The sequence below is a fragment of the Mus caroli genome, chromosome X, assembly GCF_900094665.2.
Source record: "Mus caroli chromosome X, CAROLI_EIJ_v1.1, whole genome shotgun sequence".
NCBI classification, from domain to species: Eukaryota; Metazoa; Chordata; class Mammalia; order Rodentia; family Muridae; genus Mus; species Mus caroli.
Window position 1 is genome coordinate 152,522,905 of NC_034589.1, and position 23,736 is coordinate 152,546,640.

Genomic DNA, 23,736 nt, shown 5'->3' on the forward strand with positions numbered 1-23,736 from the left:
AGCACATCTTAAAACATAACTTGTGTGCTTAGTGTTTTATTAGACTGAACTGTAGCAAAGTACCATTTTCATAGATCAAAAGAATTTACTATAGGTAAGTTCATATCAATTAGCAATAAAATCAAGTAAATTAATTCCATATCACATCTTCTATGTTCTGGTTTAGGTGCTAATGAGCAGTGAAATCCAGATAAGAAAAATAATTCTATTGATAACTCACATTAAGTGTACATAAGGGTATATGTCTCGGTGTGTTGGTTTGAATGAAAATGGCCCCCATATGCTCATACATTTGAATGCTTGGTCCCTGGCTGGTGGACTCTTTAGGAAGGATTAGGAGGTATAGCCTTGTTTGGAGCTGTGCTACTGGGCATGGGGGTTGAGGTTTCAAAAGCCCATACCATTCCAGTTGGCTCTCGGTTGTTGTCTCGACATGTAAGCTTTCAGCTGCTGCTCTAGCACCATGCTTGTCTGCCTGATACCATGTTCTCCACCAAGACTGGCAATGGGTTAACCCTCTGGAATATACTCTTTCTTATACAAGTTGCCTTGGTCATGGTATCTCTTCCTAGCAGTAGAAAAGTTAACTAGGGAGGCATGCATAGTACTCATTATCATATGGGTTCCACCTCCAGCCCTGAAAAATGAAAACATCTCTTCTATTTGTAATACTGTGCTATCTCTTCCTGCCTTGACTCTGGACTGGGACATGTGACTTGCAATGGGACATCAACTGATGCTGTCAAAGCAAAGGGTCCCTAACTACTTACAGTGCTGAGCTAGCCCTCTTTGAAAGGTTTCTATTCTATGATGAGGACCCAAATCAGACTCTTGGAGAGGCCATAGAAGGAAGAACTGTGACACTCCAGTTGACCCTCAGTTATCCTTCAGCAAAACATTTGCCTGAATAAGCTGACTTACAGCATTGTAGGAAATGCAAATCTTGTTTCAGGCCACTAAGTTTTGGGGGTGGTTTATTTATTGTGGAAGAAAAGTGTATTGAGTACATGGAAAAGAGACAGCAAGCCTCTTGGTAACCAGAGTGGCTCCTAAAGCTTGAGGTGGTTCATTATACAGCTAGAGTTAGGCATCAGGATATGCTCGTAACCCAAAGGCCAGTGCCACAGTGAGTTGAAACATTAGCAAAAATGTTTCTCAGAGAAATGCATTCATCCTGGGACCTGCCAGAGACAGATATTCTTGGGCTGCAAGTGTATTCTCATGGTAGGAATGAATGCTTAATATGAACACACACACAACACACACATGCCATGCATACCACACTCGTGCACGCACGCACACAGACCCAGACCCAGATTCTTTGACACGAGTAGAGGAAAACACTATCATTTACCTTTTGTCTCAATAACTGCTCAGATTGTGACCTGGAGATATTCCCAGCAAACCAGCTGCAAAAGAATTCTGGATTGGAGAATTAATCATTTTTAAATCATACAACTTGTCCCTCAACTTTTGACTCTGTAAAATAAGGCATTGGCCTATAATACGGACATTCAAACCTAATTCTTGGACAGTATTATCTGAGGATGTTTTTCAAAACTCAGCTTCTTAGTCGTCCAAATTCTATTTCTGAGGTGAGGCCTAGCTGATATCAAGTTGTGAGTAGGCTGCTAGAGTTCTTCTAGGTGACTCCAAGCTAGCCCACATTTCCCTCAAGTTGTGAGTAGGCTGCTAGAGTCCTTCTAGGTGACTCCAAGCTAGCCCACATTTCCCTCTTTGAATGAGGACCAGAGATCAGACCCCTGAGGGTTGCAAAGGGAAGGCCAGCGTAGCCAAGGGTAAATACTCTTGTCTTTCAACTCGACCATTTATTTTAATAACTTGATAGGAGCATATTTTATACCAACTAGTCTCAAAGCAAATGCTTTTTAATTTTTTTTCCAAACAGGAAGAGATAAACATCTAAGGTGATATCCAGGCAGGAGGCAAAGATATGTGGAAAAGTTAAGTAGAATTCTTTTTCTTAAAAAAAAAAAAATTAACTGGATCGAAGACTGTGATCTGGTGTGGTGAGTGCTGCAGGCCCAACCATACCCTGGTATTATGAGGACAAGCTGGAGGGCAGTGCGTGCGAGGCCATGAAGGAGGACCTGGGTGCATGTCTGCTACAGTTGGCCTATGTGCTCCAGGAAGGAAAATTCCCACGGCAGTGTTTGAAGGAAGGCTACTGCAGAGCTTTGCAGTATTCATTTTTTTCTTTGAGTGTAAAAGATCAATGTTGGATGCCAGATCAAGATTCAGAGGAAGAAAGGGATATTGATAACATTATGTTGAAAGCAAGATAAAAATCGCCTAGGATTTTCTCTGGACCTTAATAGAAAAGAAGCAAAATAGAAAGCATGGTAGCATCTGTTCGACTTCTGAGCCAGGTGTTCCCTCCCAAGGACACCAGAGAAAATGGATCAATGCTGTTTCTGAATGATTCTGCTGTTTGAAGTCATTTATAGAAGATACATGGAACTGAACAACTATAGGTTAAGAACTTAGTGTGTTTTGGGAATTGCCTAGTGGAGAGAGTATGTTCAAGGATGACTCTTCGATCAGATTATACAGTATGTGCATTCAGGGGGCCATGATGAGATCGGCATAGATAGTGACACAGATAGTGACTCCTCCAACTCTTTTTTTCTATTTCTTGGTTTCAATTTTAGGCCATCCTTCTCATAAAAGGATGATACCAGTCTCAGTCCCCATCCTCAAGATCTGGACTCCAAAAATGAGAGTACAGGCCCACAAATCACACCCTACTGAAGAACTCTGGTCTTTTCTGCTTCATATACTCCTGCTCCATCCTTTGTGATCTTGGCTAGATTCTGGTCACATGTACTGTGCCAACACCATTCACAGTCACGTAAGATGAATTATGGGCCTCATCCCTAAACACTGGAATTTGCAGCAAATGGAAGGAACAGATGTCCACTCTAGACAGCAAATGGCAATGACATGAAGTGGCTGGAAAGGTTGGAATCCTGATCATTTTATTTTGACCACTTACCACAGTAGAGAGCCATCAGGAAACTAAATCTTCAGTTTGATTCTTGCCATTGAACAGAGAGTCATTATAGCTTCTATATTTTTTTCCATAGTTCACTGGGGATTGGGAAGTTCACTTGCAGTTTTAAAAGTTTTGAAGCTGTGAGGATTCAGATTCCCTAGGGTGTGACAGAGGTCTGCTCTATATACTGCCCCCACTGGGAGTGGGGGGGTAATGCATCCTTCAGTCCTGCCACCTATGTCCCAAGCTTGGTGTCTGTGTAGTGTGGAGGATTGCACCTTCTGAATGCTAGGAAGCTCTACCACTGAGCCACACATTTCACTAGCGCTTCAATTTCAACTGGGAGTAAAATGTGTTTGTATGGAATCCATTTGTCTAGATATAGCTTTATTTGGAGAGAGTCATTTATCTCATAATTGAACCTTCCATTACACAATCCTGGGGATTTTAGAGTGTTCCTGAAGCATGCAGCAGTCACCACTATCTACTTCCAGAACAGTCTCATCTTTTCCAGAAACCCTCACTCATGAGTACTCTGTCCTTCTTCCCTCTACTCCCTCTACTCATCATGTTAGATGAGTGAAATTCTATAGTCCAGTCTTTTCTGAGTCCTGTTACCAAGTTTTAAAGGTTTATTCACGTGTAGCAGCAGTCTGTAATGTAGCACTGCTGAGTAACATTCCATAGTAGACAAACTCAGTGTGTTTTCTTCATGAAACAGCAGATGAACTCTGAGCTGTTTCTACTTTGGGGCTTTTGACTAACACTATGAACATCTGTGGAAAAAGTTCAAAATGTTTCATTTAATACATGCCTTAGAGTGGAACTCCAGGATGGTATTATGACAGCCTCAGTTATATTTTCTACAATGATTTTTTTACCACCATTTCATGCTATCGTGTGTGTGTGTGTGTGTGTGTGTGTTTCAGGGATGGATGGGGGCTAGCTTATTTCATGTAGCAAAACACCATCAAGGTTTGTATTATGTATCAGAGTTCCCTTCCTTTTTAAGAACAAATAGTATGTACTGAATAAGAATAAGAATAAGAATAAGAATAAGAATAAGAATAAGAATAAGAATAAGAATAAAAGAATAAGAATAAGAAAGGAGTAAGTGTATGTACTGGCTGGTTTGTGTGTCAAGCTGGAGTTATCACTGAGAGAGAAGCCTCCCTTGAGGAAATGCCTCCATGAGATCCAGCTGTTAGACATTTTCTCAATTAGTGATCAAGGGTGAGAGGACCTAGTTCATTTCGGGTGGTGCCATCCCTGGGCTGGTAGTTCTAAGTTCTATAAGAAAGCCAAGCCAGGGAAAACAAGCCAGTAAGCAGCTCCCTCCATGGCCTCTGCATCAGCTCCTGCCTCCAAGTTCCTGACCTGTGTGTGTTCCTGTCCTGATTTCCTTTGGTGATGAATAGCAATGTGGAACTGTAAGCTGAATAAATCCTTTCCTCAACTTGCTTCTTGGTCGTGATGTTTTGTGCAAGAATACAAACCCTGACTAAGATAAGTGTATGTTGTATGTATGTATGTTGTCTGTGTCTTGTTACCTACTCATCCAGCAGTGGGTACCTTGGTTTGTTTCCACCCTGGAGCTCCTGACTATGCTGTGAGCATGTATTTACAAATATCCTTATGACCTTGCTTTCAATTTCAATACAGAAGACTGTATGTCATACCATAATTCTGTTTTTATTTGTAGGCACTGCCATAGTTTCCTTAGCAGCCATATTATTTTATGTTCCTATCAGCAGTGCACAAAGATTATGTCTATGTCCTTGTGGATATCCAGCTTTGCATGTTACCCTTTGGTGATAAAACATCCTCCAAGCACTGGGGGACTGTTTCTGAGCCTGCTCTCTCTTGTGGCTTTTGTCTATCTTCATGCCAACGCCACTGCTTTGATTACTGGAGAATTTTAATAAAAATTTGAAATAAAAATTAACCTTTGCTAATTTAATTAATGAGCCAAGAACATTGTGCCTTACTTTGTATGTAAAACACAACAATAAATTTATGTTTTATATTTCTGTGTCCCTCTGGCATGGGCTAAAATATCACATACAGGAATAACTAGGTTATGAAGTGCAATGGGGCATGGGTTTGGGGAGTTTGGAGGAATTGACTAGAAGAGGAAAGATGTGCTCAAGAAGAGTGATGGCGAATGCTAAGGCTTGTGGGAGAAAAGCAAGGTAGAAAGTGTCTCTTCTATGAATGGGAACTGATATTTTGTATGGTATCTGTATTAACAGAATAAAAAATAATAGTAGCTGGACAGTTCAATAAAGTGCAAAGATTCTTAGACTAGCCAGTTTAGAGATCTGAGCTCTAGAAAGAACTACCTCATCTATAGTCGTTTGACTCTGAACAAGCCTCTTTTTTTTTTTTTTTTTTGACCATAGACTTAGCTATCTGTAAAATTAAGGGGGCTATCCTAATTTATTTTATGTTGCTGTGATAAACAAAGCAAGTTGGGGAGGAAATGGTTTATTTCAGCTTTCAGGCTGTACATTATTGAGGGAAATCAATGCAGGAACTCAAAGCAGAGGCTTGAACTAGAGACCAATGGCAGTAGAGTGAACTGGCTAGCTTCTACTGGCTCTCTCAGCTAACTTTCTTATATGACTTAGGCCCACCTGCTTAGAGATGATACAGTCCACAGAAGCCTGGCCCTCCATTTCAATTAGCAATTAAGAAAATGCTCCACAGCCAACAGCTGGAGGGCAATTCCTCATTTGAAGCTTCCTTTTCCCAGGAATGTCAAGTTGACAACCAAGATTAGCTGTCACAGGGCTGAACGTAAGAAGCGCCTTTTATATTTTTGGTTGTGAGCCTAGCCTTTAATGGCTGAGCCATCTCTCTAGCCCAGCCATGCATGGTGGCTCACACCTTTAATCCCAGCACTTGGGAGGCAGAGGCAGGCAGATTTCTGAGTTCGAGGCCAGCCTGGTCTACAAAGTGAGTTCCAGGACAGCCAGGGCTATACAGAGAAATCCTGTCTCGAAAAACCACCAAAAAAAAAAAAAAATCCTTTTAACTCTGTCTACCCTTACAGATGTTTAATTAACACTTGAGGTACTCATGAGAGTTTTCTGTTTAACTCATATTTCAATCTAATAAAAGCTAATCAAACCACCATTTAGAGAAAGTGATATAGAGCAAAGCTTCTTTGGTGGTGGGGGGGGAAGTTTTGTTGTGGGGTTGAGACAGGTTTTCTTGGCTGTCCTGGGACTTGTTCGGTAGACCAGGCTGGCCTCAAACTCAGAGAGGTCTGACTGCCTCTGCCTCCTGAGTACTGGGATTAAAGGCATGAACTACCACTGCTAAGCAGCACACAGCTTCTTAAGAACTTATTGGGACCCCCATGTAGAAATGAATAATTGAATATGGGGGTGGGTGGGTCACAAAATGTCAATAGTAAAAGGTTCCTGAAAGTGTAGCAAACAAAAATTAATTTTAAACTACACATGTGATGAACCAGGTGTTTCTGGCAGTGCCTGCCCATGTTACATTATACAACTTCACTGCAGTCTTGTTTTGGACATATAATATACATGCTTTGCAATGGGCATTTTATTAGATCCACAACACTAATAAATGCTATCTGAATCACAGTATTTGTACTATACATGCAAAGTTGTCTGCTTTCATAGAAATGTAATGGTTTAATTCCTGAAAACAGAGATGTAATATTTTTCCTACCATTATTTCTCAGCATGTAAGTATTTGTGACAGGATTTTCCCTGTCCAATTACATTAAAATATTAGTGCAGCAGGAGGCCTGTGATTGGACAGGGAAAAGGGAGGCAGCGCTAAGAGTTGCAGAGACAGAGAGAGGAGCCAAGATGGAGATGGACGAACAGGAAGGAAAGCCAGATCCAGCGTGGTTTAAATAGCCACAGTAGTTATGATACCATAAAGGATAAGGCTAGTTGGGATAATCTGTCTAATATAGGTGGGCAGCTTTTTTTTTTCTGTTGTGTGCCACTATAAATTTTAATGTGGAACATAAATTTTACATCTGTATTTGTAAAATATAATATAGAAATCACTTCTCTTACAACTAAACACATACAAGAAAGTCCTTGGAAAATTCCCCTATTCTTTGTTGGGACAGCATGAGTGAGGCATGGCTCATAGGTTGAGTGGAAGGCCGCCAGTTGACACAGTTGTAACCTAAGGGGTGATCCCCTTCAGATAATAAACCCATTTGATTCCAGATTCGGTGCCTTCACACTGAGGGCAGGTGACAATCAACTTAGAGGTGATCGGGGTTTTACTGCCCGACGGGTTCCCCTCAAAGTAGACTGTGATGTTGTTGATCTTCTTGGGCCGCACGGTCTCTGCAGCCCGGATGCTGAAGGCTGGGTTCTCCACAATGAAGGAGAAGCTTGTTGCGTAGGTGGGCAGCTTTTACCATTATCAATTGGTTCTGAAATTATTGTATTGGCATCTTGTGAATTGAGAATTTATTGATACATAAATCTGTTTGGTTAATTATAAGCTTCTAGAGTTTTGTTTCTACCAGGTTGCTGGGTGTTGTGGTGGCTGACCATGGGGTGGACAGTCGTGTGGGGCTGGTATGGTAGCAAAAGGAACTCAGGAGCTCCGGCCCTGCCGGAGAGTTGATGGGTAGAGACAGAGCCAGCAGGACCTCAGTGGGGCTGAGAGTTGTTGGCACAAGTTTGGGAATGTGCAGGTTCATTTTATAATATTTCCCACAACAATCATCAAATCAGTATATCTTTGTACTATATTTTATTAGAATGTTTCATTCTAATAATTGCCATTTGAATTATTTTCCTGGAATTTCATTAAAACAATTATTCAATGAATTTTAGTTTAGCACTAGAGAAGACTTTGCAACAATTTCGGGGTTTGTTTGTTTGTTTTTTGTTTGTTTGTTTGTTTGAGACAGGGTTTCTCTGTGTAGCCCTGGCTGTCCTGGAACTCACTCTGTAGACCAGCCTGGCCTCGAACTCAGAAATCCACCTGCCTCTGCCTCCCGAGTGCTGGGATTAAAGACGTGTGCCACCACTGCCCAGCTTTTTTTTGGGGGGAACAATTTCTAAAAGGATGTTAAACATTTTCTATTTTGTACTGTATCTCTACACAAAGCGACATTTTTCATCACTGACAACTGTCAAACCAAAAATATTGATCCTGGGCTGGAGAGATGGCTCAGCAATTAAGAACACTGACTGCTCTTCCAGAGGATATGAATTCAATTCCCAACACCCACATAGTAGTTCATAACTGGTTCTAACTCCAGTTCCAGGGGATCCAACTCCCTCTTTTGGCTTCTCTGGGCACCAGGCATGTAAGTGGTACACGTACACCTAGATAAAATACCCATACACATAAAATAAAAAAAAAAAATCAATCAACTCTGTGAAACATTGAGAATGTTCTTCCTTTGCTCTCTGATATTCAACCAGTGTTTAATTCTTTATGTAATATGCACAAGCAAATTTGCTTTCATCTTTAACAAATGGCAAAGTTATATGTAAATTAAGAATTACTTTAAAATAAAATCCTTTATGATTTATCAGTAAAGTTTTGGTTTCTAGTTTATAACTCTATATACCCTGGGCCACAAAGTTTTCTCTGATTTAATAAAAAGGACCATGAGCAGAAAACGTTTTAAAAGCCCTGGTCTGGGATATACATCTATGGGTAGATAGAAGGAAGCAAGGATCAGGAATAAACATATGGACTTGGACGTGGAAGGTGAGATGGTATATATACTGCATTGTCTCAGTTAGCCTTGGGCATAGCATAGTAACCTGAGAAGTGTTGAATCTTAATTGAGGGATTGTCCAGATCAGATTGGCCCGTGGACATATGTGTGGGGTATTGACGTGGTTGTTAATTGATGTAGGAATATTGAGCCTATTCAAAGTGGTGCTATTCCAGGTCAGGTGATCCTGGGCTGTACAGAAAGCTAGTTATGCATGGCCCTGTGAGCAAGCCACCACCAAGCAGCATTCTTCCATGGTTTCTGCTGTACTTTCTCAGCTGTGAGAGAGTTACCTGGTTGGAGGTAATGCTGCATGAAACAGCAAGTAGTCCTGCCTTCAAATTCTTGCTTGAGTTCCTGCCCTGACTTCCTGTAGTGACAGAGCATGACTTATAGGCATAAGCCAAATGAATCCTTTCCTCTCACAAGTTGCTTTTGGTCAGTGTTTCATCATAATGGAAAGCAAACAAGGCATACACCTTCCTAAACTTTTGCATGAATAGACATGTTACCCATGCCATTATTTTGCTGGGTCCTGGCTCTGCCTAGTTTTTAAAATGTAGTATTTAATATATATATATATATATATATATATATATATATATATATATATATATAAAGCAGGGGCCCAGCTCTAGTCCTAACATAATCTTCCATCTAAATCCCAGTCCTTCCACATTTATTTAAATGAAGTTGAATTGCTGATTGAATTAAGAATGTAAGATCCACAGACAGTGGCACTCACAGTATAGGATATACAGGAATATCAAGTATGATATAGGGTCATCATTGGGGCTCTCAGAGACTGAACCACCAACAAAAGAGCATACACAGGCTGGAGCTCGGCCTCTCCAAACATACATAGCAGATGTGCAGCCTGGTCTTCATGTGAGTCTCAAACAACTGGAACGGGGTCTGTTCCAAAAGCTTTTGTCTGTCCATGGGATATGTTCTTCTAGCTGGGAAGAATTGTGGGAGGGAGTGACCAGGAGAGGGGCAATGAGCAGGATGTAAAGTGAATTAATGATAATAATAATAATAATAGATTAGGGTCATATATCTCTATAAGTCTTGAGTTCCTTTTGAGAAAATATTTTTGATTTTTGAAGGAGACGGGTCTTTTATGATAATTTCCACAATGTATAAATCTCTCACATTATTTCAACCTAGTGGAGCCAGTGTGGTAGAACTTCTATTCATCTCAGTGCTAAAGACTAAGCCTTGACAATGTAAAGATTTGCTGTCCTCCCAGAGACAAGAATTGAAGCAGAAATCACAGAGGAATTCTGCTTACTGGCTTGCTTTCCATGGCTTGCTACTTTCTTGTAGCATTCAAAACCACTTATCCAGGGATGGCACTGTCTACAGTGAGCTGAGATGGACCCTCCCACTTATTATCAATCAAGAAAATGCCCCATGGACATGCTCATAGGTCATATTGATGGAGGCAATTCTACAGTTGATGTTCTCTCTTCCCAGGTTTCCATCAAGTTGATAGCTAAAGTTAACTATAATAGGAGACTAGAATGTAGAAAAGAAGTAGAGCCACAAGAGAATGGAGGCTATACCACATCTTCCCTAATGTGCCAGGTATGCTTAGAACCTGGCGACAGATTACAGGTAAAAGGAGAAGAGGAAACATACAGGTCTACTGTAAAAGCTCTCACTTCACATGTAACCAATAAACCAAATAATAGCACTCACTCAGAAGAGAACTAGAGCATATGGAATCCTAGTGTCCATATGAATCCTAAAACTCTCTGAAGTCCTCTAAACGCTGAGTGACTTCGAAATACAGTATGATACACTGTTTTAATTTTTCTTTATCACAAATCTTTAATAAAGTCAATATTTATAGAATAACAGAAATCCCTGAATTTTGGAAAGATCCTTAAAGAGGCCTTAACCTTTGGCCTACCCAAGGATATAGTTTCAGTGACCACTTATTCTTATTTTCCCAGAACAGATGAATTTGTGTCAGATAACTATTGGAACTTATCTCTCTATCAGGAATCTCAACTTTAATGTCAAATAATAAGATCATCCTATGAATAAGATTCTATATATATAAATGCTGTTATGTTGAGTAGCTCAGTGCACTACTGTGTGAAATTAGTGCATCATGACAAATGCCTTAGTAAGAGCTTCAAATGTTACCTTGATTAGAGGGATCGAGCAAAAAACTAATGAGCAGAACCATTATATTATTTATCTATGAAATGAAAACGTTCAGCACGTGATAAACCAGTGAGTATATGCAGCAGATTTAGATGGTCCAGATTGGGGAAAAACATCCTCACTGATAATAACTAAGTTCATTACCACCTGCCATTTAGAAAAAATGGCTCAGAGCCTCACATTAATTTACCCACATAAGTACAATCTTCTGAGAGTCTAAGCATCTGTTTTAATACTTTCAAGGAATCAAATAAAAACATCTAATTCTAGTTTTAGAAAAATGTAGAAGATTTTCAACACTCACTCATAAGCATCCAGATTTTCCTCTTCTTCAGATGAACTTGACTCAGGGAATCCCCTTAAGAAGAGTTGAGAAACAGCATGAATGCCAAACAAACAAGGAAAGCAAGAAACAATGCAACTGCCTAGTACAGCAAGAAACCGTACAACCACCTAGTACAGAAATACCAAGTTATTGTATCCTCATAGACAAAATCTAGACTTCAAAGTTTCCCCTTTGCACTTGGAAAAGGTATCAGCAAAATGAAAAATCAGTCATTCACAAGCTACGTCTGTGGCCAGTGCAGGAAGAGAACACCGCTTCAACAGGAGAGGCTCCTGGGAACTCAATCAGGTTACTTAGACTCTTTCAGAGGAGCCAACCTTATGAAACACATGAAGATTCCTACAAAGATGGCTACTGTAGAAAGTTTAAAGATGTGCTGCTGGTCCTGGAGAGGTAGCTCGGTGGTTAGGAGCACTCCCTACTCTCACAGAGAGCTTCCCTTCAGTTCTTAGTACCCACATGGCAGGTCACAACTGGCTGGAATTCCACTTCCGAGGGATCCAGTGCCCTCTTCTGGCCTCTGTAGGCACTACACATATGTGGTACCCTTAACATACATGCAGCCAAAACACTCATGCACATAAAAACAAAAATATATATATAATATAATAATATTTTTTAGATGTTGGTGATGTGGACAGAGCTATTCTTAGGGAATAATTTATTCTGGGTTGCTTTCTCACTTGTTAAAGTTGCCGGAGCCAGCATATCGCAGTACTTGAGTACTTCATGACTGAAGAGTTGATGTAATCAGTGTGAGGAAAACCTTAACCAAGGAAACCTCAGTGAGGTCCACATATGTATTCAGAGGCAAATTACATGGACATTTTTGGACTATATTTACCTTGCATGTAAAGCCTCATTGCAAACTTATTTCAAATGTGTTTTTTTTTTTTCTGCAAGTGGAAGTAAATTTTGAGTATAAAGTAGTGTCTCAATTGGATTTACCATGACATCTTTGAGGTGCTGTGAGAGACGATATTTCTTTCCAGTTGGTTACTGCATGCAATGTCTTCCTCGCTGCAAGTAAAGGTACGTGATTAGTGTGGTGAAAATGAGGGTTCTTAGAAAGCAGTCATACCTTCCACTGGCCCTTCTGCAAGGCTAGCAGATTAGAACGTCAGTGATTGCAGAGACGTTGGAATGGTGCATATCCAGAACCTAATTTTGTTTTATCTGTCTCAGGCTATCTTTAGTTCTCTCGTCAGCCAGCCCTTGTCCATCTCTGTGTATGGCCAGTCATCCCTGTGACTGACAGTAAAACCTTCTGTAATGTATTAACTTAACAGACCTCTTGAGGTGACAGCTGGGTGGTTTTGTTGTTGTTGACGGTACATTTAAAAGCATACGATTATTGAATGTTAATTGACCAAGCCATTTGTTTCAGCTAGGTCTTAACTTCAGCAGCAGGAACCTGGGATCAGGAAAGCAGCAGCCTGACTAGCTTTGCTCTGCTCTCTTGTGGACGTGCAGCACTCTGTCCTTTACATGTTTGTTATGTATATTTTTCTCCTCTCTATGCTAATCTTGCTGCTTCATCTGTGTCCAGAGGAGTTGCAAGTACAAGATTTTTAGCTAAAGGCAGCAAGATTAGCATAGACCTTTGCGGCTCATCGGCTCAGGAGGAATTGCTTACCTCCTCCTCCTCAAGTCCAAAGGTTTCTTTGTCTGGAATTTAGACACCATTTCCTGTTTGCCTTCACAGCCCAGTCCTTTTTTTTTTTTTTTTTTTTTTTCCTCCTAAACTACAATTCACAGGGGCAGGCTGCTTTGGCAAGGAAACTATCCTCTGGTTTTGTTTTAAGATATGCCAAGAGAATTCTAAATGCCCTTGTTTCTAAAATGCCTCCTCCCCACCTTCTTTACCAGTCTACCCGACCCCCAGAAGAGACGTTTGTCTTCCTCCTATGTCAGAAAATCTCATTGAAAAGGGCAAAGCAATTTATTTAGCCTTGTGTTTTGATTTTACATTCAGTGTGTGTGTATGTGAGAGAAGAGAGAGAGAGAGACAGAGAGAGAGAGAGAGAGAGCCAGAGCCAGAGCCAGAGAGAGAGAGAGAGAGAGAGAGAGAGAGAGAGAGAGAGAGAAACTTGCAATAGCTTGAAGTAGCTAGTTCACTCCTTCAATCATGGGAAATGTGGGACTGAACTCAGAGCCTCAGAGGTGACATGCCCTGAACTGGAAACTCAGGCAGACAGCCATCTTGCCAGCCTAGATCTATACGGGAACGGGGCAAAAGAGAATTAAATGGAGCCTTTCCTCCGCAGTTGAGTATAGACAATGCTCTCGGAAACTAGTTGTGCCCTAGAGTGGAAAAGCATAATTTATTATTTTTAAAGACATTTAAGTCCAATGGTATATACTTACGTTCGTTCAGGTTCCACATGACTCTGTGGCTGAATCGTCGGTACAGTAAGGCATTTGCTTTAAGTGAAAATAGTGAGGGTGAGAAGAGTCAAGGAGTAGGAGATAAACTATGCATCCGAGACAGGCTCTGCATTTAGTCTATGTAGAGACAAACACCAGCAGCCCTCGGCAAGGAAGTTGACATCGCTGAGAATGACAGACAGTGGACAGTATGGTGGGGCTGAAGTCTAAGGCAGCAAAAAAGGAAGGGATAACACTTGACCAGTTGCCATTTGGTTAAACACTTACTGAGCACCAAGACCCCAAAGATAGACTCACTTTCAATTCTGAGTTTGGATAGCATCATTGGCTGAAAACCTGAAAGGACTAAGTAAGCCTACCGTAAACTCACCCTTTTATATAAGGGAGACTTCTTATAGATTCTATGCTTAGGATTAGGCAGTTATTTGGAGGAATTGGAAGCGAGAAGGGGAAGGACTAAAATGCTAAAGCGATCATGAGGAATGTTAGGTAGGATCATTGAAATCTATACTCTCAGCTCCAGAGGGGCCACTTGGCTTCCCTACTCTTTTAGTTTAAATACTCAATGTTTCTGGAAATGACCACCTTAGTTCAGCTAAGGCCTGCACTACCAGCTTTGAGGCTGTAGTCTGAAGCTATGGGACAATAGACATTCTATACTCTATATTCATATTCTGGGGAGTCGGCTTAAATGCTTAGCTTTACCTTTTCAGTTTTCTTACTTGCCACCAGTCAGGGCAGTCTTCCCTTGGAATATAGCGTATGTTGATGGTTGGCTGGGAACCACAACTTTTCTTTGAATAGCTGTCATATTGGGGTAGAATGGCACCTGAAGATGATGCATCCATTTTGAGAACAGGAACTGCCCTTGGAATCTTCAGCTTTGCAGAACAAGAGATTTTATCATATTACAAAAGAGATACAGACCCATGAATAAAATATATGTCGGTTCCTACACAACAGAGGGAAGATGGAAGAAAGGAAAAGAGGGAGGCATAGAGACAATATTAAGCATCAACAAGGATGCAGAACCACGGTTCACTCATGCTTTTGTTAGTTGGGAACTCATTTGCAGAATGTTGTAAGGCTGGGTGTCTCTATCCTCTAGGGCAGCAATTATATATTATATCTAGTAGCAAAAATCCAATGATATGTAAAAAAATGGTCATAGTAGAATAATTAGAATTGGATAAAATTGGAAACTGTCAAAACACTTATCAAGATGATACAACAGAAAATATATTGTTGATACAGTAGGCTGAAAAATGGCTTCCCTAGATATCTATGTCCTAACTTGCAGAATCTGCGAATGTTTTTCATGGTGAAAGAGATTCTGCTGACTATGACTAAATTTAGGTGTTTTCTATGAAGAGATTATTCTGAGAGATAGAGATGAGCCTGATATAATCAAATGTGCAAGGGATTAGGTAGAACGTGTGACTATGTGAGTAGGGGCAGAGAGCAGAGAAGCTGCTGCCCCTCCAGTTCTGAAGATGAAGGACAGCATCTGGAACCACTGCAAATGTCAGCCTTCAGAGGCTAAGCAAGGCAGGCAAAGAATGCCCCTAAAGCTCCCAGAGGAAACATTGAGCTAGACCCATTTTTAAGCTTTTAAAATTCAGAACTATGAAGCAATAACTCAATAAATCATGTTTCTTTAAGCCATCAAATTTGTGGTAATTTGTTAGGACAACAATAAGAGAATAGTTCAGTAGTATAACCATATGATAGACTTCTATATGAAATGAGAATAAAGTATAACCACTTATTAAAAATTAAAACTCCCATAACTGAACCATAAAAGACATACAAGTGACTGAGTAATCTATCTCTATGCCTATCTCTCCCCCCATCTCGTGTGTGTGTGTGTGTGTGTGTGTGTGTGTGTGTGTGTGTGTGTGTATCTATCTGTCTGTCTGTGTGAGGATGTATTTGGGTAACTCAAGCAAACAATCAATGAGGTTGAACATCTTTCTGGCTAGCAATTGCTCTTGACTAATGTGCTAACTGAAATAAAACCTAAGTACCCCTCGCATTTCCTGATGTTCTATTAATCTGAGTGTGTTTTATGTAGATTGGTTCCGTTTTGGAAATTTACAAGCTGAGCATATTTGTGTGCTTTTCTGAGTGTACATTTGACTCTATTAAAATTCATTCTGTATGAACTTTAAATATTATTTTTTTCTTGTATTGTATTTTCCTTCTTTTGTTTCAGGGATAACATTTATCTAGAGTTGAGGATTCACTGTCCTAGAATTACTTGTTATAAAGGATGCCATCATTGATAAAATTCAAAGAAGGGTTCTCTCCAAAGATAAATGCATTATAAAATTATTCAAATGCAATCTGAGCAGAATGACCATAGGGCTGCCACCCCCTCCCCTCGTTCAGAAAATACACTCTACCTAGTACTACAAGTACTGTAGTTACATGTGCGCACATCACACACACACACACACACACACACACACACACGATGGTGTGATGGTGTGAAGAGGGAGGAGAGAAAGTGGGAGAAGTGTCTGCATAGGAGTTTACACACCATCTGCTCTGAGTAGCCACCTCCCTATGCCCTCTATCTTAGAAAAGCACCAGCCTTCAGCCTTATGGCCCACTCTTACCCTGTATCATCTCATCCTGACCCTTAACTGTAAATTATGCCCCAAAACATCTTGTTTCTAAATAATGTCACATTTTGAAATTCTGTATGGACATGAAACTGGAGAATGCTACCTAATGTTTTTTTTTTTTTTTTTGGTTTTTTTCGAGACAGGGTTTCTCTGTATAGCTCTGGCTGTCCTGTGTATAGCTCTGGCTGTCCTGTGTATAGCTCTGGCTGTCCTGGTATTTTTTTAATGAGTTGTTTTTGTCAGTTGTGTTGATTAGGAAAATGATATGTGTTTTTATCAGAAAGAGAAAAAATCAGAAATTTATCAGAAATTAAAACACACCATAGATGAGAGATGCCACTTGAAGCACCCCCTAGGATTTGAAAAGGCTGACACCTGCCTGGGAATTCTAAGAATTGAAGACCATGGCTATCAACAGAAGAAAGAGGCAGGCAAGTTGCATATATTTTAATGATCTAGAGCTGTCTAAATATTGTTTGTTTTTCTGTAGAAAGGCTCCATCCTTGGTTACAAGTTGGCTAGAAACCATCTTGAAGGGACCCTGTCCAAAAAAGGTGGGATAACCCAGTGTCAACTTGGGGTTTGACAAATGCTTTAAAGGCTGAATGTCAACACATCCTTCCTGTCATGAAGTTCCATTTGGATCTGCCCCCTCAGCAGTAAATTTATATAATTCTCTCATAAGATAAAAGATGTTTTGGAAAGTTCGTACAACTGCCATCACTACTAGATCATAATAGGACCATGTATAGCTATGGAAGTATGTCGTTTTTTTCAATATATTCTTGTTACTTGGCTTTACCCTTATGGTTCCATGATCTTTGCCCCAAAGCAGGCTGCCAGTTGCTGCATTCCAGAGCAAGGAAAAAGGAAGAGGTTGTAACTTACAGAAAGGTAGCTATAGCAGCAGATGGAGACACTTTGGAAGCTGGCTGTTGTTATTGTTGTTATGTTTTGTTTTGTTTTTTACAAAACAGGGTTTCTCTGTGTAGTCCTGGCTGCCCTGATCTTTCTCCCTCACCCTTTCCCTCTCCCCTCCCCCCTCCCCCCTCCCTCTTGACCAGGCTGGCCTGCAACTCAGAGATCCTGAGTGCTGGGATTAAAGGTGTGTGGCACTGTCCCCAGCTCTCTTTGGAGGCTGTTCTAATGACCAGTAATTAGGGAAATTTTCATTATACTACAGTGACTGGAAAACTATTGAGTCTGTCAAAGAATTTATCTGGAAGCAGACAAGTTGCAGTAAATGGCTTGGGGTGAATAACAGAGGGAATCAACTATGCTGTTTAATGGTTTAATGTTTCATATTCTATAGACTCCTATTTCATCACCAGGATACTTTCACAAGGTAGTTTTGTCCATGTTTGTAAGAAAAGAAACACTGTCTGTTATGAGTGATACCATTCCAAAGATTTGTCTCACATGAGCACATTTTTGGTGGCTTATAGGTTTGCATATAGGTTTGCTGGTTAGCAAAAGACCTAGTAGTTAATAAATAATAAAATGTTACCATGGCTCTGTGTTTGAAACACTATTTAATACTAACTATAGATATAAGTGAAACATTATTTAATACTAACTATGTGTGTGTGTGTGTGTGTGTGTGATAGCTCATAGTTTTTTTTTTTTTTCTCTCTGCTGAGAAGTTCATATGAAGTGCACATTTTCTAGTCTTGAATCTGGCAACTGTTGGTTTATTTACTATATCCTGCTTGCAAAATATTTTTTAGACTATTGACTTAGAGATAATTGCACACCTGTTGGAACATGGCCCATGAATTAAGCTGTGTGAGAAGAGTTCTGAGAGCTTGTAAGATAACTCCATGGGAACAAAGCAAACGTTTTGTAACTTCTGTTTCTCTAAAACATGGGCTGTTCTTAGAATGTGCTTTTGTGCCCCTCCCAGGGATAGTAGTAAATAGGAGTGGGTTTATTTCAGATTACTCAACATCTTACTTTTGTTAGTTCAAAGAAGTTTCCAGGCGTGGTTTTCCTTTGAATATACAGCTTAAACTCATGTGACCTTTGCTCATTTGACCTTCCTTAACTGTCAGAATACCCTCAAAATATAAATTGTTTGATGCTCTGAATAAAGTTGGCTATTTAGTCTGCCACATTTTTTTTTTTAGGGCCTGCTTCCCAGGTTCATGTTCCCAACTAGAGCTGTAACACACACCCATGTATACTGTTCATTTATTGTTACACTAGTCACAATAGGAAGGAAATGGAACAAGCATAAGTGTCCATCAATAGATGACTAGATAAAAAATATGAATCATATGCACAATGGGATTTAATTCAGCTGTTAAAAGAAACCAAAATCACGAGATTTTCAGGGAAAAACATGAGAACGGGAAAGCATTATGTTAAATAAAGCAGACCCAGAAAGACAAATGCTGTACATTTTCTCTCATATACATAATTTAGAATTATGTGTACATGTGTATGTAAGAATGCATATGTCTCTCTGTGTGTAAATGTGTGTGTGTGTTTAGATCATAAACTAAAACAGGAATAATAAAGAGGGAGGAAAGAAAATTTAAGGGGAAAAATGAGAGGTAATGGAATACATAGGACATGCCTGCAGACTATAAAAGGGAACCAGTGGGGGAGAAGAGAGAGGATGAATTAAGACAAAATAGAATGACACGTGTGCAAATAGCCCATCCTTAAAAATAATTTAAAACTGGACTTACTATCCTCTCTGGGAAAGTGGGAGCTCTGTGTTTCTCATCACTGGTTGCAATGTGCAGATCAGCATCTGAAAAGCAAACAGAACAAAGGAAAACACCCAACACAGGGAGTCAGAAAAGAAATAAACCACTATCACCAAATCAACTGAACTTAGACAACATTTCAAGCCATTCTGGAGTGTTCTCGTGTAATGCTCAACTCAAACAGCACTCTTCCACCTCCAGCTACTGAAATATTGCAATGCCTGGATTGAAAGTTCAAGTTCCTCTAAATCAAACAAGCAATTTATACCTCATTTCCACATGTTATTAAGAAACCAACACACCTGTACAGAATGACCAATTACTTTAAACAAATCTCGTAATGCTAGTCATCATCAGGTTGGCATATGTGATAATTAAGACTATTACTTTTTAAAATTGTATTTTTGCTATATATTTTTAATAAGTAGGGTTGTTTCATGAGTTTTTGTTTTTTTTTAATTTTTAATATTTTTTATTACATATTTTCCTCAATTACATTTCCAATGCTATCCCAAAAGTCCCCCATAGCGCCCCCCACTTCCCTACCCACCCATTCCCATTCTTTTGGCCCTGGCATTCCCCTATATTGGGGCATATAAAGTTTGCAAGTCCAATGGGCCTCTCTTTCCAGTGATGGCCGACTAGGCCATCTTTCGATACATGAGTTTTTGTTTTTTATATAAGAATTGATCTCTCTGTCTCTCCCTCTCCCTCTCCCCCTCCCCCTCCCCTCCCATGTGTGTGTGTGTGTGTGTGTGTGTGTGTGTTGACAGGGTCTGGGTGTGAGGTTAGTCTTAAATTTACTAGTAGCTCAGACTAGTCTCAAACTATATCTTCTTGACTCAGCTCTTAAGTACCAAGATTACAAATATATGCCATCATGCCTGCTTGGATGTGTCTGTGTACCACATGCATGCAGTGTCCAAGGAGGCTAGAAGAAGACACTGGATCTGCTGGAACTAAACTTATAGATTGTGAAGTGCCAGATGAGTGCTGGGAACCAAACCCAGGTCCTCTCTGGAAAAGCAGCTGGTACTACTGAGCCACCTCTCCTGCCTCTCATTTTCTTTCTTTTAAAGAATTATTTATTAAAATTATATGTATATGAGTGCACTGTAGCCATCTTCAGACACACCAGAAGACGGTATCAGATCCCACTACAGATGGTTGTGAGCCACCATGTGGTTGTTGGGAATTGAACTCCGGTCCTCTGGAAGAGCAGTCAGTGCTCTTACTTGCTGAATCATCTTTCCAGCCCTCATTTTCTTATCAAGTGGGAAACCTAGCAGTTTGATTCGTGGTGATATGCTCACCACATTTTGATTCTAATGAGTTTGTTTTAAACTACAGAATTATCAGAGGCCTTATTGGGTCATTTCTTGACCCATGGTTTCAATTTTTTATTAAAATGTTTTCATAAAGTATATTTTGATTATATTCTTTTCTCTCCCCCAACTCCTCCTAAATTCTCCCCACCTCCGTACCATCCAAGTTCATGTTCATGTTCTTTTTCTCTCTGTTTATTATGGTTTCAATTTTATAAGCATTTCTCATGAAATGAAAAACAGGCACATATTAATATTGAGGGAGTATGAGTCAACTGACACTAAAAATAGACTTCATTTTTAACTTAGCATTCACAAAGCTGTATTGCATACGATGTCAATCAATATGGTGTATTTTGGAAAACTAATCTGGCATTGGGCAGTCTTCACCTAGAGGCCACCCCAACGCACCCCAAGTTCCCATCACACATACATGCTTCCCAGAGAGTGCATCCTGGGGCTGCTTTGCAGCTCTGCTGGCAACACAGGAACTTCCCATCCACAAAGAAGCCACTGTGATACTTGATCAACAGGTGAGGGTTGCCCCGTATCTCTGAAGGGCAAGCAGGAAGGATACAAGATGTAAACAGATGCTGGCCCAAAAGAAGCAATGCAATAAGTAAGTGCTATAATCTCATTTATCAGCAACTAAGGTCAGACCCAGTGTCTACCAAAGCAGTTGGGTTTCACCAGAAAATTAATAAACTCAAATAATAAACAGAAACCACAGCATAATCCACAGTCTAACTACAGCATAATAATGTATCATTCTGACATGAATGAGTTAGGAAAAATGCATATTCTGGCTAGCTTGTCATTAAGATTTTATAAGTACCTATGGAAAGGTCCTGACTGGGTTACAGCATCTGATGGTCTTTGGTGGGAGAAGTAGGCTTCGTGGTAGGACTAGATCTTGGGCAAAAAGAGTTTCTGAGAGCATGTACTTACTATGGGTTTTCATTTGGAAAAGTTTCAAAGGTACAGTAAGAATCATGCACTACTATGTCCTTTTCCCACCTGTTTCTTAGATCCACCAATTGTTAACTATTTTATTTTACTGCATCTTTCTCTTTAAGACATACATAATTTTTGTTCTAAAATTTTATCATTATTATTCAATCACTAATTTAGAATGAACAGTAGATATATGACTTGAATAATGTCACCCATAAATATTTCCCCACACAGTTTCTATTACCAAGGGTATTCTCTTACCTAACTATAAACCAAATTTTCAATTTCAGGAAATTTAATATATTTTATATTTGATTTCCTCCAATTGTTCCAATAATGTTCTTTAAATTACTTTTTTTCCTGATCAAAGTTCTGGTCCAGCATTATTTATGAAATTTAGTTATTTAGTTGTCCTTGAGTTAGAATAGTTTCTTGTCTTTGTCTTCCATGACTTTGGCATCCTTACTCTAAGGGATAAATAATTTGAGGGGGTGGGAAGCTACCTTTTTTGAGGCAAAGTCTCATATATACAAATCTAACTTTGCCTCACTGTGTAGCCAAAGCTGATCTTGACTCTTGACTCCTGCCTCCACCTCCCAAATGCTGGGACGACAGGACTCCCCCAGCACACCTAACTAGAAGCTACTTTTCTAGGATATGTGTATATTAGAGAAGAGGAGCTAAGGTGAGCTTGGTGGTAGGGCACCTGCCTAGCAGAAACCAAGTCCCAGGCTCCATCTCCAGTAGTGGAAAAGCAAACCATGAGAACAAGGCAATGTTAGTCTCGACAAATTAAATTCCAATCTTGAAATGTTTCTATGTACAGAAAATTAATGAGTTTTGCAATACAGCAGAGAAACCTCCAAGGATTTAATAGATAATAGCTCAGGAAGCATCTTTAGTTTCTATGGATGACTTCAACTCTTTCCTCTTGATTTTATCTTCATCTAGAGAATCCTTAACTTTGAAACTAAGAGAGTCTTGCTCTTCCTTTATTAACCCAACCTAAGGAATAATAATTAATATTGTGCTGGATCACTGAAGGGGTATAAAAGAGTATACATAAGTCTTTGGCCTCAGTTGCTCAGTGAACATAGGTTTTAGTAATAACATTTATTTAGTACATCTCAATTCAGTTCCTTGCTGGCCCCAAGGAAAAACTAATGAGCATTAAAGGTTAATTATGACAGAATGAGTTAAGATCATAAAATGCTAATTTCTGATTTTCGTTCCAAAAATATCATTAGAATTGCATGCTCTCTTGCTCTCTAACCTGTTGCTCTTTAATGTGTCAAGATTTCTAATGTATCCAACTAAAAAGATTTAGGTTCCTGGGTAACTAATTCTCCAACAACGTCTGAAAGTCCGCGTTGCAACAGTTTCCACGCTTATTGATATTTTAAAAACTGTATGTGACTTTATGTATTTTTTCTCAGGTACATCTCTGCCCAACAACCCTGAGGATTGGTTGTTACTGCTGCTGTCATGACTCTTACAGAGTTAAATAGACTGATATGGCGCAAACTGGGGGAACTTCGTAAGGAGAAATATTTAAGTGAGAGAGCCTTTGTCCTCCCATGGCAATTAAGTTTTCTAACTTGATGACAATGTCACTCACCCTCTCTATCCTCCAGAACAGAGATTGAAAAAAAATATAGATACTGTTTTCAAATGTATATTGTACACAATGTTGGGTATAGTGAGAATTCTGGAATTTTGGGTTCTTTTAAAGATACAGAAATACTATAAGATGATGCTTTCATTTTAATCCCAGATGTGGACTATGGGGCTGCTTTGGACAGGCTACAGCTGCTGACTGTGATTTACTTGGTGCTCTAGCAGAGGTGTGGTTTTGCGAGCTTCAGATAGTTTCTGTGACTGTGTGATGTTTGGAATTCTGGGAAGAATTTCAGAAGGTATATGAATGCTAAGGCCTCAAAAGGTGGGATTTGTGGTTGTTGGTCATTAAGTGGGGTTGTTTGTGGTTTGTTAGTAGTCATGCTCAAAGAAGAAACAAGAAGAAAGAAATTTAGATTCAGGGATCTCTATATTTCTCTCCCTCCACCCTATCCTTCTTTCTCTCCTATCTAGTGATAGGGGGTGAATCTCAGGGGAATAAAGTATGGTGAAAGAAGAACCCTCAAAGTAGCAAAGACCAGCTACAGATATGGGCCAGAGTACTAGGAAATGTAGCATGGACAGAAGTTTTTGGGGGTGGGGGAGGCTTCTACGACAGCTCAGAACCTTCCACTAACCTGTAAGAATGGTAAAACAGAAAGCTAGAAGGTACCTGTGTCCCTGACATCCTCTAATGGCAACCCAATCCCAAGACTGCCTGCCTTGCACTCTGTGGGAGAGAGGGTAAACATGGATTTGTTCCAATGACTTTTCTTCTCCAGTACAAAGCACTGTTAACAGGTATACACTTTCTGTTGAGCATACAGC

The 23,736-nt window shown here is 39.8% G+C and overlaps 1 protein-coding gene and 1 pseudogene across 2 annotated transcripts in view; one reads left to right on the forward strand and one right to left on the reverse strand.

Annotated features, from left to right (window-relative positions):
• Bmx (BMX non-receptor tyrosine kinase) overlaps positions 1-23,736 on the reverse strand; it is a 62,704-nt gene that overhangs the window by 25,297 nt on the left and 13,671 nt on the right. The window contains exons 5-11 of one of the 2 annotated variants that reach the window (XM_029473273.1): positions 20,771-20,890; positions 18,992-19,056; positions 14,374-14,549; positions 13,648-13,704; positions 12,229-12,300; positions 11,239-11,292; positions 1,355-1,409 (exon numbers count right to left, since the gene is read on the reverse strand). In XM_029473273.1, the coding sequence (XP_029329133.1) occupies positions 1,355-1,409; positions 11,239-11,292; positions 12,229-12,300; positions 13,648-13,704; positions 14,374-14,549; positions 18,992-19,056; positions 20,771-20,890 (599 nt within the window). The remainder of the gene's footprint in view (positions 1-1,354; positions 1,410-11,238; positions 11,293-12,228; positions 12,301-13,647; positions 13,705-14,373; positions 14,550-18,991; positions 19,057-20,770; positions 20,891-23,736) is intronic. The other variant, XM_021153332.1, reaches the window with a different exon arrangement.
• On the forward strand, positions 1,742-2,281 carry LOC110287037 (annotated as a pseudogene).